Consider the following 18,173-nt stretch of genomic DNA (forward strand, 5'->3'; position numbering starts at 1 on the left):
CGTCCAGATCTACACATGTTCGGAAAATCACAGCTTTTTGCTGTAGCGGTAGACAATAGGTTTCGAGGTGTAGATCTTCTTAGGGGCGGGAAGCTTTTTCGGCGGCGGAAGTTTCTTTGGCAGCGGCATGGGGGCACCCCCTCCACGCTTTCTGCCCCCAAGGAAACGATCCTCTGCAGAACCATCTTTCTCGTCACTTTCGGCTTCACTATCTTCGGCCAATTCCGGGTTCTCGGCTTCGAGATCTTCGCGAAGCTCGGCACTTTCGTTTTCGTCATGCTCTGCACTGTCAGATTCGTTTTCTCCGTGAAACTCAGAGGACGCACCAGCTTCGTCATCGGTGTCTTCCGCCTGCAGGCGTCTGTAGTAGCCACCGTTCTTTGACGAAGCAGGGATCACTTTCTTCGGGGCGGCACGCACGATTTTCTTCGGGGCGGCACGGATGATTTTCTTAGGGGCAGCACGGACGACCTTTTTGGGTGCTGGGCGGATCACTTTCTTGGGGAGTGGACGAGCAATTTTCTTGGCAGGCGGCAGAGGGGCCTTAACGGGAATGGGCGCACCCATTCCTCGTTTCCCGAGCGCGCGCTCCGCGGAAGAGTCTTGCTCCTCCTCGTCAAGTTCCTCGAAAGAGGCTTCGTTGTTGAGCTCTTCTAGTTCGCCAGACTCATACCCGCCGAGAAGCGGTTCAGAATCTTCTTCCGAGAGGCGCCTGTAGTAACCGCCTCCATAAAAGCCACCTTTCTTCCCCAGGTATACGGGTGCGGCCACTTTCTTTGGGGGGGGTGCCTTGATGGGAACAGGAGCACCTCCCCTCTTGTTCCCTCCAAGACTACGTTCATCCGCAGCATCTCCGGCCTCGTCGGAATGTTCGAGATCTTCGGCCTCGTCGGCATGTTCGAGATCTTCGGCCTCGTCGGCATGTTCGAGATCTTCGGCCTCGTCGGCATGTTCGAGATCTTCGGCTTCGTCGGCATGTTCGAGATCATCGGCTTCCTCGTTCGCTTGTTGCAGCTTGCGAGGAACCGATTTTTTTGGTGCCGACGGAAGATAGCTGACGGAGGCAATCTGCTTCGGAGCCGGCCGCAGGATCGGTGCAGCTTTCTTCGGTGCTGCTCGGTACACGACCTTTTTAGGAGGAGGCGCCTTCTTGACTGGAGGAGGAAGGGCTCCGCCGCTTCGCTTGCCCAGTTCCCGATCGTCCGCGCTGTCGTCTGACTCTTGGCTGTTTAACGGGAGATCGAGATGCTCTTCAACACTGTCGTCAGAGAGTTCCTGTGCGATGTCCTCCTCGTGGTGCTCCTGTGCTGAAGAGCTCACCACCAAACCAACTAGACAGAACAACACAAGAAATTTCTTCATCGTGCCTCTAAATACCTCAATGTTCTCGAATCCTAGCTTTGCTAAGGAACCGAAAAAGACTGAATGACACAAGTAGGAATTACAGAATTGGTGAACTACCGTGGGCGGCCGCTACCGAGGCGTAGTGACACAGCGTCGAGCAAGCTCGTTCGAAGTGGGCATGGTGAAGCTCGTGATGGAAGCCTGGCTCCGCAATGGTAGTCACCGCAACGCCACATTCCTAGTGGTTTCTTACTACGCCAGAAATGCCGAAGCACTCGTCTAAAACCGCTTTACGAAGCCGTACAGGTGTAAATACTTCAGGCAGGCCCTCTGATGGACTGCCACATCATTCCTGTGCCAGCTAGGATGCCGTCAGCATTGTCGCCACATTACTAATGCCAATTAGACTAGCCATACACAGTACATCGGATCTAAGAATCTTCTGTGGCATGGCGTTTCGCTATCGGTACATCACTGTGCGTTCGCTTATTCCCGTGCGAGGCTGGCACTAGCCTTACCCAGAACAGGTGTTGAACGTTTGACAGGTGCACTCACGCGCAGCTACAAGTGTATCGTTGTCTCGAAGGCCGCGCATGTGTTTATTCGAGTGGCTACGTCTTCAACGAAGATGAGAGCCAACACGCCAGCCCAACAGCGGCGAATGGTAAAAGCCGAAACACAACCCCTGTACCCAGTCGGGTGCAAGGAAAATAACCGGTAGAAATCTATACGGCCATATCTCAGCCGTTCGCTTAGCAGGTCCGAAAGTCGCGGATGGAGTTAACATAACTGTTGAGTAAAGCGCGCCAGGCCCAATGCCACTCTCGGTGACGTGTCCGAAGCGATTTCGACGATCGCACTAACCGGAGGCGCCAGCCTAGATCGGGTGCATCTCACCCTAACGCTATTTCGAAGGAGACGCATCACGCATGAATGCTGTGGTGAATGAAAGGAGAACGACGACGCAGAGAGGCCTTTCCAATCTCGTTTTTCAGACTGGGTCCGCCACCTCAGGCGAGAGAGAAGGTGAAGTCGTCTAGAGCAACGATAAGTTAGCTGACGGCGCCTGCCTGTGTGAGGTTAGATTAGCTCTTATCGCAAGTTCTATTAGCCCGTTAACGGGTTTTCGATTAAAGCGGTGGTGACAACAGTTGCGGCACTAACACCCCATTTCTCATTACGACTGCCGATGCGAGGTTGACTGTCTTGGTGTTCAGAGAGGCTTGCTCTGAGTGGCGATCCCTCGCAAAAGTTTAACCCACGAATGAACAGTGTCGCCATGGAGGTCATTCTCTTGTGTTGAAACACCAACAACGAATTGTTCGGGCCATTCGCTGTCGTGAGCGTGTTACAATACTGTGGCGATCACGGTAGCCGCTTTCGCAGAAAACGGATGGTGGTTGGCGAGCTAGACTGTGAATCCTTATATTAAGGGCTGAACACCGAAAAAAACGAGCTGCACTGTCCTCACTCTGCAACAGGAACCTAGAGCAGCCGCAGAGCTCATGCGAGGGCAGCGCGTATGCTCGTCCGCTGCTCGGGCCGGTGCACCCAGCTGGTCAAGGCGGCCGACGGCAAGGACCCGGAACGGGGAAGTAGAACCAGCATATCTTTTCTTTGTGTAATTTGTGTTGTGATGTCCTCTCAAAGGGAGGCATCTCTGTGTTTCTGTGCCTGAGCTGTTATACCGCGCTACACACGATGAAGCTTTTCGCGTCCCTGTTGTTGTCCGGGCTGATAGTGGTCGCTGCGGCCCAGGAAGCTCTCGATCACCCTAACCAGTTACTGGACCAAGGTGCCTCCCCTGTTGCCCCGAAAGAAGCTGAAGACAGCGCTGAGGACCGTGAACTCGGAGGGAAAAAGCGTGGCGGCTATGCTCCGGTGCTTCCGGTGAAAAAAGCTCCCCTGCCGAAGGTGACATATTTGCCTGCTTCCAAGAAGGCCGTCCAACCTGTCGTCTATGCACCAACAAAGAAGGCTGCGTACGTGCCACGCAAGCTACAAGAAAATGAGGCAATATATGCTGCCGACTTCGATTCAGACGAGCAAACAAACAGCCATGAGGAACTCGAGAACGACTCTGCGGACGACCGCGAGCTGGGCGGCAAGAAGAGAGGTGGTGCCATCCCAGTGAAGATGCCACCTCCCAAGAAGGTTGTTATTCCCAAGAAGGTCGCTACGCCGATCTACGCAGGCAAGAAGGGCGGACTCTACGGCGGCTACTACCGTCGTCTGAGCGAGGAGGAGTCTCAAGACGCTGCACTCCTCGAGGAGCCTGAGAGTCAAGAGGCCGAGGAAGAGAGTGACGATGAATCTGCTGACGACCGCGAGCTGGGCGGCAAGAAGAGAGGAGGTGCCATCCCAGTGAAGATGCCACCTCCCAAGAAGGTTGTTATTCCCAAGAAGGTCGCTACGCCGATCTACGCAGGCAAGAAGGGCGGACTCTACGGCGGCTACTACCGTCGTCTGAGCGAGGAGGAGTCTCAAGACGCTGCACTCCTCGAGGAGCCTGAGAGTCAAGAGGCCGAGGAAGAGAGTGACGATGAATCTGCTGACGACCGCGAGCTGGGCGGCAAGAAGAGAGGAGGTGCCATCCCAGTGAAGATGCCACCTCCCAAGAAGGTTGTTATTCCCAAGAAGGTCGCTACGCCGATCTACGCAGGCAAGAAGGGCGGACTCTACGGCGGCTACTACCGTCGTCTGAGCGAGGAGGAGTCTCAAGACGCTGCACTCCTCGAGGAGCCTGAGAGTCAAGAGGCCGAGGAAGAGAGTGACGATGAATCTGCTGACGACCGCGAGCTGGGCGGCAAGAAGAGAGGTGGTGCCATCCCAGTGAAGATGCCACCTCCCAAGAAGGTTGTTATTCCCAAGAAGGTCGCTACGCCGATCTACGCAGGCAAGAAGGGCGGACTCTACGGCGGCTACTACCGTCGTCTGAGCGAGGAGGAGTCTCAAGACGCTGCACTCCTCGAGGAGCCTGAGAGTCAAGAGGCCGAGGAAGAGAGTGACGATGAATCTGCTGACGACCGCGAGCTGGGCGGCAAGAAGAGAGGAGGTGCCATCCCAGTGAAGATGCCACCTCCCAAGAAGGTTGTTATTCCCAAGAAGGTCGCTACGCCGATCTACGCAGGCAAGAAGGGCGGACTCTACGGCGGCTACTACCGTCGTCTGAGCGAGGAGGAGTCTCAAGACGCTGCACTCCTCGAGGAGCCTGAGAGTCAAGAGGCCGAGGAAGAGAGTGACGATGAATCTGCTGACGACCGCGAGCTGGGCGGCAAGAAGAGAGGAGGTGCCATCCCAGTGAAGATGCCACCTCCCAAGAAGGTTGTTATTCCCAAGAAGGTCGCTACGCCGATCTACGCAGGCAAGAAGGGCGGACTCTACGGCGGCTACTACCGTCGTCTGAGCGAGGAGGAGTCTCAAGACGCTGCACTCCTCGAGGAGCCTGAGAGTCAAGAGGCCGAGGAAGAGAGTGACGATGAATCTGCTGACGACCGCGAGCTGGGCGGCAAGAAGAGAGGAGGTGCCATCCCAGTGAAGATGCCACCTCCCAAGAAGGTTGTTATTCCCAAGAAGGTCGCTACGCCGATCTACGCAGGCAAGAAGGGTGCACGGTACGGCGGATTCTTTAGACGCTTGGCCGAACAACGTTCCGAGGCGGTCTCCGATGAAGACGAGAGTGAAGAAATCGAAAGTGCAGAAGAACGTGAACTGGGCAAGGGCTGGACGAGCGGCTACAGTTACGCGCCTTCTACGAAGAAAGCGGTGCAGCCTACCTACGTAACTAAGAGAGTCGTGCAGCGTCCAAAGAAGGTTGTAGACACCCCTTCTACGAAGTACGTGCGCGAGGAGCCCAAGAAGACTGTACGACCGTCAAAGAAAGAGGTGAGATCTTCACCAAAGAAGATTGTCAGTTACCAACCAAAGAAAGTCGTTCGCCCCGCTTCCAAGAAGAGTTTGAACGTAACCCCCAAGAAGACTATCCGGCCAGAACACAAGAAGACGGTGACATACCAGAAAGCGCCAGTCCAATCAAAAAAGAGCGCCCACTACATTCCTCAGTATAGTTCAAAGAAGGGGTCGTACTAACGAAAGATCTCGAGGCGGCAGGACTCTACCGTTTTTTGCATGTTAGCCGCCAGGCGCCCACATATGTGGTTGCGTCGACGGCGAATATGTTTGAACAGGCCTGAATACCTTCGTTGTGGCCTCGGAATTTAGCACCCTTTCGTCTGAATCAGACGACTTCGTTTGTATATCGCTTAAGTTTATTTATATTCATCTAGAGTCCCGTCAGAGATCGGGGGCTGTGCTCCAAAACCCATCCTTCTACAACGAGGTCAAAACCTCGGTGACGACAGGCGGATACAAAGGCTGCAACACACGACGCCAAAACACGTGGAAAAACGTAGTCATACTACGTATATCTGAGTGGACACATTGTGACATGTGTCTTACCTTTATCCGCTGTTAGCGTGAGGAGCCTGCGTTGAATACCATCCATGAAAATCCGTTGATGTCTTGGTTTCATGTGCTTCGATCCTGCGAGCCACAGTAAAACACAAGCCTCTGCGCACCTCTACCAGTTAGCACTACAGTGGAGTCCGTTGAACGGACCGAATTATGCCCTCTTGCCTTACGCTGTCCTAGCAGGTGATGCGACACATCGCAGACATCGTATTCACGCAAAGATTCCTTTGAATTTTTCACTCTGCTGAAAAGAATCGTTGCACGATCACGTTCGCGCGGCCCGGCCTGCACATTGAGTTGCACGAAAGCCGAAAGACGAACAAGCCATGCGCCACCTCAGATGGCAGTACGGGTTGCCTCCTTCGGTAAGGAAACTTACGAAAGAGCGGAAAATTGTGCTGACTTCCTCCATTACGACATCGGAGACGTACACATGTGGACCGTCTTCTTTGAATAACGACTGAAAACATAATTCAAGTGCCACGAACGCGATCCTCCCGCTGGTTAATTAGCAGTTGCTCTTGCAAATGCCTCTGGCAACCATCCATGGCTATATTTAGGCAAGATGCTGAGCTGGGGTGTACCTATTGACGGCAACACCGGAACAGTAGATTACCTCAAATAAACGCAGCAGATATCGGCGGTTTCGGTGTTCGTCATCAATTTGAGCTATCCTCTTCTTCTGCAAACACAATGCTCGCACTAGCACATTGGAGTGCTCTCGGCGATATGCTCGAGAGCATCACCAGCTGTCATTCCTCTGAGGCTGACGATGATACCTCAGAGTTGCAAGCGAATAGCGTCACCCACCTTATCAGCATCGGACAGCGATGCCTCGACATTTTCAGGGTCATGAGTTAGCTGCAGTTCACAGGGGTTTCAGCAGAAGGAACACACGCAACTGCCCCGATAAGCAGCAAGACGACCGATTCGTCTGTTGATGTTTGAAAATACCAACCACGAAGGCAGCACTCTTATTCGACTCATTAGCAGCCTACCTCGGAACACGCCGCGACAAAGCTCGTTGTATCGAGATTTATCCCTGTCAGACCCTTTGATACAAGGAAATCTTGCAACATCTTTGGCCACGACGTAGGAGGGCATTTGGTAGGAGACTTCCAGTGTTAGAGGAGCGACTCAACCGACAGCGTGGACAGGAGTGGTGCCTGCGGCAGGGAAAACGGGCAGTACGGTGGGAAGAGGAGGAAGATCCCCCGAGCGACATTGGACCGGCCCCCAACGCTCGCAGTAGATTGGGGAACTCATCACCAAGAAAAATTGCCTCCCTCAAGCTGCCATGAACGTGGTTGTCGCCAGTCCTAATGAAGACCAGTGTGGAAACGGAAACCCAGTAGCGCCGCCTACTAGGAGAAGCCACGGTGGAGGAAGGCGTCGGAGGGCGGGTGGACCGACCAAGAGGATACGCGCGAAGCACCTGCCAGCCTCCCGCGTACTTCAGTTTGGCGCTACAGTCAGATGAACTTGTATTTGCAGCCGAAATGTGGCGAAGTTGAAGATGGCTCCATGCAAGAAGGCTGCACCACCAGCCAGATGCGAACGAGAGAAGTGAAACACGCCACCCGTTTTCACGTGCCCGGAAGGTCTCGTGTCGACTTCACATCTCACAGGAGGCCCCCGAAAACACGGCATTGCTTCCCGCCATCGAAACCGGTCCGGAGACTGGCAAGACACGAAGAAACGTGCACCCACGCTCTCCTGGGACGGTAATCTATGTTGACACTGCAGTCACGGGCTTTACCGCAGCCCCGCCAAGGAGCACGCGGTAAGCTCGATAGGATTAGAACGCAAACACACTGTTCGAATTCGCACCGTGTCGTATCATATCTGCAAGGGAAAAACTGGGAGCGGTGCGCGCGCGCGAAGCCAGACGCGGATATCGCCGGCACGTATCATCAACGACAGAGACTGATGGATGGTATTCAGCGCGCAAGCCTCTAGGCATGCTGAAATGTGCTCCCCGGTCTGTGATAGGAACTTTGTGACCGGCTCCACTACAGATGGCCATGGCGTGGAGCTTCAAGTTGTACTTGCATGCAGCGTCTGTCACCGACAACCGCATACGACGGAACATCGGCAGCGCAGGCGTCTACAGCCAGCCCCTCGCATCGGCCCAAATTCGAGGAGACAGATACGCCAAGCCTCCGTATTGCATCAGCCGGAAGGTGCTTACTTCGACGCGCTTTTCTCGGTGAGTACTTTGATGGAATAACTCTGCCTGTTGTCGTTCCTAGTTGCCTGCGCGCACGGGCCGCAAGCCTGTGACCCCCCGAGTGTCTTGCCAGGGCGGTAGCCGCACAGAGCGGCCCTGTCCCTGTGCAACGGCGCACGCAATCGGTATGCGGCTGGCAGCGGCGCCTCCATGAAATTCCACTCCCGCTTCCCAACTCACTTTCTCGGCGCCAAAGTTTTTCTCTTGCTCCTTCTATTTTCTAATTTTTTGTTTAGACATGTCCACATGTCCGGTCCGCATGTACCCCTGTAGGAGCAGAATGTTATGTCGCGCTAGCCACGCAGACTAGTCCGCATTTCTCGTAGTGTCACCACACTGTGATCCCTGCAGGATGGGCCTTCCTGCGCAACCCGTGCACCGAGAGAATTTCTGGTTCTCAGAACCGAAAAGTTGAGTTGGCAAAAGACCATGCTCCGTCGTTTTGGCTGTGTCTGTTCCCGCACCTGTCCAGACGAAATTCCCACGCGTCAGCTCCCGCGGCCTGGCACTGCAACATAGCTTGCTGCGCGTGTATTCGGGTTCCGGTCTTCGTACGGTTTCGCCGATTGAGAAAACTGTCCCTTTGGCTGGCACATGGTATTGGGAGGGACCAACGGTTCTCTGATCACTACTGTGGCTGCATAATACGACTCTCGGCACGCGTGCAGGGGCGGCATTCCGACACTACCCTCTGCGCACTCCTGCGACAGACTCTGACGGGCCAAGAGCCGTTCGTTATGTACAACGCCAGTAAATGCACACTTTGGGAGAAAATTTCAAATCTTCGTGAAATCCTTGTCATCTGCATTTCCCCTGGTCTTGGCCTGGGCATGCCAGCGGGCCTACCACCACCGTGAACGGCAACTAGTAACTATGGTGTCACGCTTGCATCTGACCCCGGCGTTTTCTCTTCAGGGCGAGGGAAGCGTTTCACACATTGGCGCCGGGCTCTACCCCCCATTTATGATCCCGCCGACTAATGCGCCACAGTGTTTCTCAACAATGTACCAAGCGTCTGATTCAAGCCAGTATTTTCCCACTCTCTCACACCCGCTGCGTTCAGTCCCAGCCTACGCTAGTTCCCGCCCTGATGGTCACGTCACCCTTGCACTCGAGCGGCGTCTCGCTGGCCAGCGAGACGCCGGTGCGCCGTCGTCCGTCGGCGTGCAGTGGGACCCAAGGCGACAGGCATCATGTGGCTCGCCAATAACAAGGCGCGAACGCAGCGGACATGCAGCTCCAGATCTAGAGCGACCGCAAAGGCTTCCTGTTCCCCACGTGTCGAAGGCCGAGACCGGGCAAGCGGTGGATGTGTGCCTGCGCAGTCGAAGCGCTCAGCCGCGCGCACGCAGCGCTCAGCTTCGCCATCTGCGCGCGCGCAGCGTGAGCAAACCGAGTTCGACTCACACCGAGGCCCGCTGTCTCTCGGAGCGGGAACAGCCGTGTGGACGGGGGGTTTTCGCGTCTTCGGCTTTGTTTCCTGCGCCAGACTGCAGTGTAACAGGAACCTCCGAATGCGGAGAGAAGTCCAAGCCGAACGCATGTGGTGGTGACTTGAGCAACAGGAGTAGGGAGGCCCGCCCCTCAACAGTGGCTCTTTCTCCCGCTCCTCCTCTACGAAAGGCAACTAGCATGGCATCGCATCACTCAGACAAGGAAGACATGAAACTCCAGATCTCAGGTGCACCAGCCACCCGACTGCACATTCCATTCAAGCGGCACGGGAGTGATGTCTCCAGCAGCGCGGCTCAGGATGATGGAGCACGATTGTGGCCTGGTTCGCGAAACAGTTTCGCCGATGCGGAGGGCGTGCAAGACCAAAAACCTCTACTGCTGTCCGCTGTAGCGCCATCTCTTCCCGCTCCGGACGACAGCACAGCAAGCAAAGCAGCTACGGGGCTTTGCGTGGAGGAGCGCTGGCTCGCTGCCCCAGGGGAGACGCGACTTGATCGGAAACCACAGATCACTGCATATAGCCGCTGGGCGGCGTCGGTGCAAAAACACATTGAGAGAGTGTCCAAGGGACGGGGAACCAAAGATCTCAGCGCGGTGGAAGACGGGCGTAGGCGGGCGGGTACCGCAGCTCAATGCAAAGGCGCTGCGAACAGCGAGGGAAGCCCCACCACACCTGGAGGGGCACAGACGAACAGAAGCCAATGCCACTCGAGCAGCAGTGTGGGACCGGATGATGCTTCACACGCCGATGCTTCCACGAGCTCTCGCGTGAGTGACGTGGCACTGTCAGCGGACCGCGTCCGTACTGGCAATGGCCGCAACTGCCATGCGATGACAAGGCGCCCCTCTGGTCTCCCAGATGACAGCTCAGCATGCGCGCCTTCTCTGAGGCGGCCCGCCGACCCACACGGACTCCACCGGCGTCCTACTGAGATGGCACCGCTGCGCACCGAGGACGCACGACTCCGTCAGGAGCGCCGATTGCTTAGCCGCGCGCAGTCTGCCGTGTCCTGCGTACAAAACACTAAGCGAGAGTTATCCGCTTCGCGAAGCGCCTCGAGCGTGGCAAAGGGGACAAGCGAGTCACTGATATGGGAGAGAGGTCTCCGCGTTGGCGTCGAGGAGCAAGGAGGATGTGCCGTGCGACAGAATTCTTCAGCAGCACATCTGCTCGGACGCTTGAGCCGGACAGCTAGTTGCCCGCGTCCACCGAAAGCGGCCATGATGCTCCGCTGCCAACCAGACAGGGGAGACGCAGCGCGCCACACAGACGCGCGATCAGAAGGAAATACCGCACACTCCAGAAGAGAGGTGAGCGGGCAGCGGGCTGCGGGCTGCTAGACCGTATCAGGAAAGCCAACGCGACTGTGGCTGTTCAGCGTGTGTTGGCCTGATCGTCGTCCTGCACTTCGTAGCAACTATCACCAACGGTCCAAAGCAGTTTTCTCTTGCCCAAGAATGCAAATCGAACAGGAAATCACTGTGGCACGGTTCAGGGTTACAGCGTCCAACGAGACTTCAGCTGATGCTCTGCCTACTCTTTTTCTTCGTCTTAGAACTGGAGCAGATGTCATGCTTGACGTACGGGACTTCGCGGGTCGCGCCGCTGTCGGTTCTGTATCTCCGCGCATATCGTTTATGTCTTTCCAGCTTTGTCGGCGTGCCTGCAGAGTAGCTTCCCGCGTCGGGCTCCTTGCAGAGCGACCAAGATCTCTGAAAATGGTGTGCCTCCCCTTCAGCTGAGGTCTCAGTCGGCGCGTCGGCTGGCTCGCTCGTCTGAAACTGACAGCCGTCTTTCTGGCCGAAAAGCTGAAGCCACAGTTGCAGAAGCTCCATACTGTGTAGCTCCCCGCTGTTCGCGGTCCGAAGGACTGCGTCGAACTCGTGAAGGCCGCACAGAACACCGCGTGTCTTCGGCACACCTGTCCTCCGAAGCGCTAGAGCGGGCGCCAAGCGGGCTGTGCAGCCGTTTGGCTAGACCTCTGGCAGGCATGCGTTTTGGAAGATCAGCCACCAACGTCGATGACAGGATGCGGAGCTGCTCTGTACCGAATACACGACGTAGCGATTCGCGAGCCGAGCCAAGCTGCAGTCGGGACAAGCGTTCTCATATCCGTGCACCTCCGGAGGCAGACGCACTGGCGCGGTGGAACCAACCGGCACGGATCCTTAGCCATCGCCCTGAACGAGGCGCTGCACGAGGAAACGAAAACCTTGATCGACTGGGATGGGTAGCGACAGCTGGCCTGTGTCTTCAGTCAAAAGGTGAGGAAAGAATTCCTCTTTCCACGGCGACTTCAAGAGTTGCCAGTCCTGCCCGAGTCAGGACAGGCTCTGACTTCAACGCAGGGGCGCAACGGTCGCAACTGCGCGCCAGGACGCCCTCAAGGAAGGATTCGTGCGTGACACAGCAGCTCGCAGAATTGTGGATCGCCAGGACTCTGCCACCGGCTTTAAAGAGAGAAATCGCCGCGGAAATTGTTCAGATGCTCCGTGCTGCCAGCGGTGAAGATGCGGTGGCTGGGGTTTTGTCTCCCACCTGCCAGCTGAACGATGCTGGCGAAAAGCGCACTCGCAGTTCCAGCGAGAGCAGCTCGTGCTGCAGCTCCCAGACCGAAACGGCGCCCCAGGAGCGCCGCCACAACGCGGTGCACAAGTCTGCGGACGACTACAACAGCTCCGTATCTGCCTCGACGGAGTGGAGTTCGGACAGCGCTTCGGAAGCCATGTCAGAGGACGAAGGCAACGCTCCTACGGAGTTTACCAAGGAAGAGTCCGAAGAATGCGTCACTATTTGGGCTAACAGTCCTAGCGAAAATCAATCAGAAGCTGAATCCCAGAACAAACGAGAGGTGCCCCCCGCCGCAAACCGAGCAGAGCGCGTTCTGGAGAGTCTCGAAAGCTTGTGCAGTATTTTAGGGGAAGTTGATCCTGTTGCTCGAAAGGAGAAGCTAGATAAAGTGCATGCGAAACTTGTCGGACGAGACAATGACCCAGCTGCAGTAACCGAGACCGTGGCATCCCCTATTCGATGGGACCTTTCTGTTGGCGAAAAAGTGAACAAGGGCGATCCCGAGCTCCAAGAGAATTCCCGCACAGCCACAACGGCTGCTTCTCAGGTGATGCCACGCGCCGGCAGGGCTGTAGTGGGAGCGAACGCTATACCGGAGGCCGGCATGACGCCTCGTAGCAAGCTTTCCAAACTAAAGGCGGACCTGAGACAACACTTAGATTCGCTGCTCTCTCAAGTCCGGTTAGACAGTCCTGTGCAGCATGCCCTAAGGGCTGGGCTGTGTGAAGATGATACGCCAGTGGGGCTGCCACTGCCAGTGGCGAGGGAAGCATGCGTGGGTCATGGTTTCGCTGCGAGGGAGGCAGAGCGCTCTGGTGGACGTGAGGCTGCTGCAGCAGATGCAAAATGCCCCGCTGTTCACGGAATTCATGGAGACTGCGCGCCAGCTTTTAGTCCTCTCCAGGACCGGATGCGATATCACGAGGATCTCGAGCCTTTGCCGCCGTGCCGATACCCGCTCGAAACCATCATGGAAGATGAAGAAGGTAAGCACATATTCTTGCGTTAGCCCGCAGGTCCTTCACGTATATACGTTGAGAGAGTATGACGTGCTCATGGCACTAGATACTCCTGGCCGGCCAGGGTCAAGCATTTGAGACAATAGCTCATTTTTTATGACATGTGGAAAATAAGACAGCACTTGACGCTGCAGTTCTAGGCCGATAGAAAAGAGGGCCCTTTTGAGGTGGCTGCCGTGCCTACACAGCGTTCGGCTGGTTGGACAGCCGGTTCACCTCAGGAGGATGTACGTAACGCTTCATCTCGGGATCATAGCTCCGCCAACTGACACGTTTTCCCGTTATGCAGTCTCTGTCCATAGTCCTGCTTTGTAGCAGATGACAGGACAAGAGCCGAGCGGAGCCCGGATCATGTCTTCTTGCCAATTTGCGGTGGGCGGAAGTCCAGCGGAAGGTGGCAAGATGGCAATCGCTGCTGACGTGGAAGAAATAGTCAGAACGGAGTGAGGACAGCCGACGTCTCTGGTGCAAATCTGCTTCCGATCCATTAGCGGTGTATTTCTGTTGTGCATATTTGTTGGCCACGCGCTAGCAGGGCCCTCGCAGGGCAACTAGAAAACAAACTGTGCGGCGTGAGATGAACAGTCTACGGCTGGAGCCTGCCAAGTGTCTCATCAAATCACTGCCTTGCTCGCCCAGACGGTTGATTCTGAGAAGACCATCGCGAAGCTGCCTGTCTGCCTCCATTGGTGTCTTTCGGAAAAAGGTTTTGCCAGATTCCGCCAGTGTCTTCAGCTCAAATACCCCAGACAGTCGTTTTTCTGTGCTTCCTCTGGTTGCTCTTGTGGGTACAGTTGCATATGGAGAAACGTACACCGGGTTGTCGGTGCGTGAGACATACCTTGGGACCTGATGCCACCACCACGACGGCATGTGAATCACCTCCCATTTTGTTCGTGTGTGATTTTCGGTACACCGGAGGTGATTGGCTTCCTTCTACGTTATGCTGTCGCGCCTCTACTCTATAATAACGCTTTTTTTCATGAGGACGCGTACAAGCAATTTTTTTTTGAGTGACTTGGGGGCGGATGTGCGCCTCCCGGCAGGTGGTCCTGCCAAGAAGGTTTTAAAAAAGGGATATTCGTGGGGTGGCGCGTGCTATGGGATTTTCGAGCTGCACCGTGCCATGCTTTCAAGCGCGATATATATCGCAGAGGGGATGCGAATGCAGTTGAATCGTGTGGATCTTCCACTGTGACTGTCTGCCGCAGAAAGCCCATGGCTGCTTCGTGGCTTTAATAACAATTTTTTTCGGGCCAAGTTTGCGATTGCGATATGAGCATACGGGAGGCAAAAGGGAGGAGGCACCTGCTCGCGGTCACGAGCCTTCTGAGGTGAACCTCCGGATGCTCAATTACACTCAGGCAGCAAGAGAATCGCTCGTGGCAACACGACTTGAGGAGCCAGTCTCGTAGCGGGAACCAGGAAGTTACCGCACGACTCGCAGTGCTACCTCATCGTCCTCAGCAACTGCACCATCCTGAGCGCTGAAGAAAAGTAACACGGTCGGCATGTGTGTTCCAACTCTTAGGTTCGCGGGGGATGGTTTCTTTCATATGTTCTGAAAGTGGTGGTAGACGCGAGTTTTCTCAGCTGCAATTCCCTGGTTTGTTGATTGGATGCCTGGTAGAGAAATATGTTCCGACGGAACGCAGGAAACCACAGAATTGATACAAGGTCCGCTCGGAGTAGTGAGCTTTGCTAGCCGCTTTCTCTCAATCCCAGAAGCATAGGCAAACCGTCGTGCGCTCTTGTTTTCATCTACATCCCACCTTGGAATCCTCTGTAGGCGACCTGATTCGTAGTGAGAAACTGCTTCTTCTGTTTTGCGCCAAAGCTGCAGGAGGGAGAAGCGGAGTCCGGCGCAGGCGACCTGAGATGAATAATTGGTTTGATGCGACTTGTCAAATGAGGCCGCACTTATCTGCCTTACTTAATTTGTGAAGAGTTCGCCGTCGGTGCGACAAAGTCGTCTGTCCTCAGTCGGCTTCGCTGGAGGCATGGAGTGAGGTGCGCACACGCATGATCTCACACTCGCGAACGACCGATATCGAACATTTGTGCCTTTTTCACCCATCAGGGAGACCAGTCGGGAAAAGATTTCCAAGCGCAAATGTATGTGCATGGACTAATGTGCGCCCCAACTTGATGTACCGTTGTCCAGTAATGCGCCCGCCTCTGAACACGCAGAAAAAATGTTAACAAAATATGCAGCTCTGCGCCCCTTAAGGGTCACTGAAGCGAGGGCTTCTAGTAACTTGCCTTTGCACTAGCCTCACTTGGGCGGTTGGCTTGTACGGACTCAGTGGCTTTGCTGCGTCGCCACACGAGGTCGGGTACCTTGACCGGTACGCGTCTTGGTATTCGCTTTCAAATTCATAGAACATGTGAATCGTAAAAAACACCGGACACGCACCGCATTATCGCGTATCGAGAGCACGCATGGAATCGTGTGAGTATCAGAAGAGACTCATCACGAGTCTTTACTTGCGTGTGGTTCGCCTGCCCGGCTCCTCATCAGACTCAGATGTCGTAGGATGCCTTGCCACGCGTCGCTGCACTGATGGAGCGGTCAAGTCATTTATGGAGGAAGAGGAAGCAGGATTACTTCTTCATGAAGAGCTCACATCCATTCTTACGTTCTCGTGAGGAGCCGAGCTTCTGGATTCTCTAGTGAAGGCGCATCATGAGGAACTGAAAAAAATACAATCGAACAATCGTGCGGACCGGGATAACCAGTGAATGGTAAGATACGCGTATCATCTTTTTCGGGAATTGTGTGAAAGTGAAGAACGGAATGTAGCGTTTTCAGGCGACTCCCAGCTTCCTCGTTACGGGGTGCAACTAGCGGGACAGTCGCTCTCTCCAGTGGTACCAGCTGTGTATGTCTGTGTTGAGTCCCCTCAGCGGATACTTGAATAGATATAATAATCATGCTCCTGAGTTCGGCTGCCAAGGGTTGAGCCCATGTATACCCCACAAAAGTTGCCGCTCGACGTTTCTGGCCGAGCCCGTCGGTATCTTGCCTTACCAGCGAGAAGGGTGCCCGCGCGGCAAATGATCTGCAAGGATACGACAACACGAGTGTGTTCTCTGCCGATCGAAATCCCCGAATTCGCAGCGAACTACTCTGCTGAGCATTTTCTTTCGATTGTTTGTCACCGCTCCAAGCGTAACCCCCATCCTCGTAATCTGAGCATGAGCAACTCAGTAACCGTGATGTGCTTTCTAAGAAACCCAGCCTTTGCCGGATGAAGGCTGAAGCGCGGGCATAACAGGGACGACAATTCAGCGTGTGTCGCACCTTCTTCGAAGACTGAACTCTAGTTGTGCTCAGGTCTAGTGGCTTGAGCGTCCTCGTGACAGGCGTCTCCTTGTGGGGCCACAGACCCTCCATTTTCAGATGAAAAATGCTGGCTGTACTAGGAACACCGAAATTTCCACGGACCCTGAGGAGCCATCGAAATGCGGGTAGAAAATACTCGAGTGGCCGCGAAAAAAAATCTTTTGAGGAAACAAGACGCAGAATGGGACAGCGTAACTCAGCTGGACGACGTGGGCTCGACATCCGCACAAGAGATTCCCTGAATGCCACTCTTGCAGGAGCTAGTGTGGGACGCGCTTGGGGCTTTCGGTTGTTTGTGTTCCTTGTTTTCAGGCTTAAGACGTTGGTGGAGGAGAAAATAGCAATACGGATCTTGCTACAGAAGACGAAGAAAGGTACCTTGCGAAGCCACACATGAAGACACTTTTTACTCTCGCTGAACACAATTTGATAAAAACATAACAGTAGCGGGGCAGGTTTGGTTTCTTGAGAGACCGGAACAGTCCGGACCCGGGAGAGAGAGCGTGTGCAGGAGAAAGCTATTTCTGCAAGAATCACTTTCGCAGAAGAAGAGGGAACGCAAATTGCATTGAACAGTCCCTCTTTCTAAAAGAACTAAGCCCAGCGATGTACCGATGAGAGAAAAACCTGCCAGCGCAGGCTGGTTGAATGACTTGCACTATGCAGAACTCTGACATTTTCAGAAAGAAGATCTAGTGTATTTTAACAAAGTACGTAACTTGCCTTACAGAGCCCTTACAGAGATCCACTGTTGCCGTACCTACAGAGTGGCAGAGCGCTTACTCTATCTTTTTTTATCGTGAGCAAACCGATTCTCTGCAAGCGTCTGTGGCTCACCAAGGCTTATCTCTGACTTTTTGAATACGGCTGCAAACGGTCGTAGGAGCAATGCTGAGGACCATAGTGCTCCCTAATAGCAGGCGGTAAGAAAAACCCGCCGTTTGTTCTCTTCAAAAACAGGTGAACTTCCACACGAACGACATTCGAAATCGGCACTAGGCTGCTTGTGGCCTTGCATCCTCAGCACACGCCTGAAAATGCTAAGGAATAAACCTGCAGCCGCAAAGCCATCCGAAAAGCACGTGCCCTCGGTTAACCGACGCCTCGTATATCACGCCCAGGAAAGCCCCCCAATTGCACTTTGTCACACCTTCCGCCCGTGACAGTAGCGAGGAGAAACCGCTGGAACTCGATGGCGGCATGGGACTACCGATCCGCACGAGTAACCGTATTAGTTCAGATATGTGATACGTGTCACACTCCAGAGTTAGCTGCTTTCGCCTGCCGCTTCGCTCAATCCGGGGCCTCATCTGTGACTCGCTCCTTCCGCAATAACATGAACCTGCCCTTCCGCGCTGTGTGTTATTACAAGGTGCCACGGCAGTGTCCTGTCCCATAAATCCTTCTGAAGAGCGCAGGAAAGCGTTCCCTTTCCCTTATATTCAGAGCAATGATATGTGAAGGCTTTTCGTATCCCGTTACATCGCCGGTGAGGAGTGTTCAACAGTGGTATCGCACGGTGTGTTATACTTCAGCGCTGCTAGATGAATGGGCATGTAGTGTTTTTCCCAATAATCGCGTACTTACGCTTGCCGACCGTTTCAGTTAAAGACCTCTAGAGTGGATATTTCGATATAACTGGTTCCCGTCGGATGACAGTCGCTGACACAAGCGTTAAGAGCCCTGTGTAATTTTGTCTTCTGGAGCGGCCGTATGTGGTTTGTGAACCGCGTAGCG

The 18,173-nt window shown here is 54.7% G+C and overlaps 5 protein-coding genes across 5 annotated transcripts; 3 read left to right on the forward strand and 2 right to left on the reverse strand.

Annotated features, from left to right (window-relative positions):
- Positions 1-27: 27 nt before the first annotated feature.
- Positions 28-1,362, reverse strand: BESB_043340 (uncharacterized protein; the record flags this gene model as incomplete). Its single annotated transcript, XM_029362785.1, has 1 exon — positions 28-1,362. The coding sequence occupies one exon, from the start codon at positions 1,360-1,362 to the stop codon at positions 28-30; it is 1,335 nt and encodes a 444-aa protein (XP_029220151.1).
- Positions 1,363-3,045: 1,683 nt separating this feature from the next.
- BESB_043350 (uncharacterized protein) lies at positions 3,046-5,433 on the forward strand (the record flags this gene model as incomplete). Its single annotated transcript, XM_029362786.1, has 1 exon — positions 3,046-5,433. The coding sequence occupies one exon, from the start codon at positions 3,046-3,048 to the stop codon at positions 5,431-5,433; it is 2,388 nt and encodes a 795-aa protein (XP_029220152.1).
- Positions 5,434-5,626: 193 nt separating this feature from the next.
- On the reverse strand, positions 5,627-7,464 carry BESB_043360 (uncharacterized protein; the record flags this gene model as incomplete). Its single annotated transcript, XM_029362787.1, has 8 exons — positions 5,627-5,718; positions 5,803-5,886; positions 5,985-6,099; positions 6,194-6,274; positions 6,431-6,496; positions 6,625-6,675; positions 6,813-6,929; positions 7,441-7,464. 8 exons carry the CDS (start codon positions 7,462-7,464, stop codon positions 5,627-5,629), a joined length of 630 nt encoding a protein of 209 aa, XP_029220153.1.
- A 1,543-nt stretch (positions 7,465-9,007) lies between these two features.
- On the forward strand, positions 9,008-10,840 carry BESB_043370 (uncharacterized protein; the record flags this gene model as incomplete). The annotated part of the gene is made up of 1 exon (XM_029362788.1): positions 9,008-10,840. The coding sequence occupies one exon, from the start codon at positions 9,008-9,010 to the stop codon at positions 10,838-10,840; it is 1,833 nt and encodes a 610-aa protein (XP_029220154.1).
- A 650-nt stretch (positions 10,841-11,490) lies between these two features.
- Positions 11,491-13,405, forward strand: BESB_043380 (uncharacterized protein; the record flags this gene model as incomplete). Its single annotated transcript, XM_029362789.1, has 2 exons — positions 11,491-13,057; positions 13,380-13,405. The coding sequence occupies 2 exons, from the start codon at positions 11,491-11,493 to the stop codon at positions 13,403-13,405; spliced, it is 1,593 nt and encodes a 530-aa protein (XP_029220155.1).
- Positions 13,406-18,173: the final 4,768 nt, after the last annotated feature.

This window comes from Besnoitia besnoiti, chromosome III, assembly GCF_002563875.1.
Source record: "Besnoitia besnoiti strain Bb-Ger1 chromosome III, whole genome shotgun sequence".
NCBI lineage: Eukaryota > Apicomplexa > Conoidasida > Eucoccidiorida > Sarcocystidae > Besnoitia > Besnoitia besnoiti.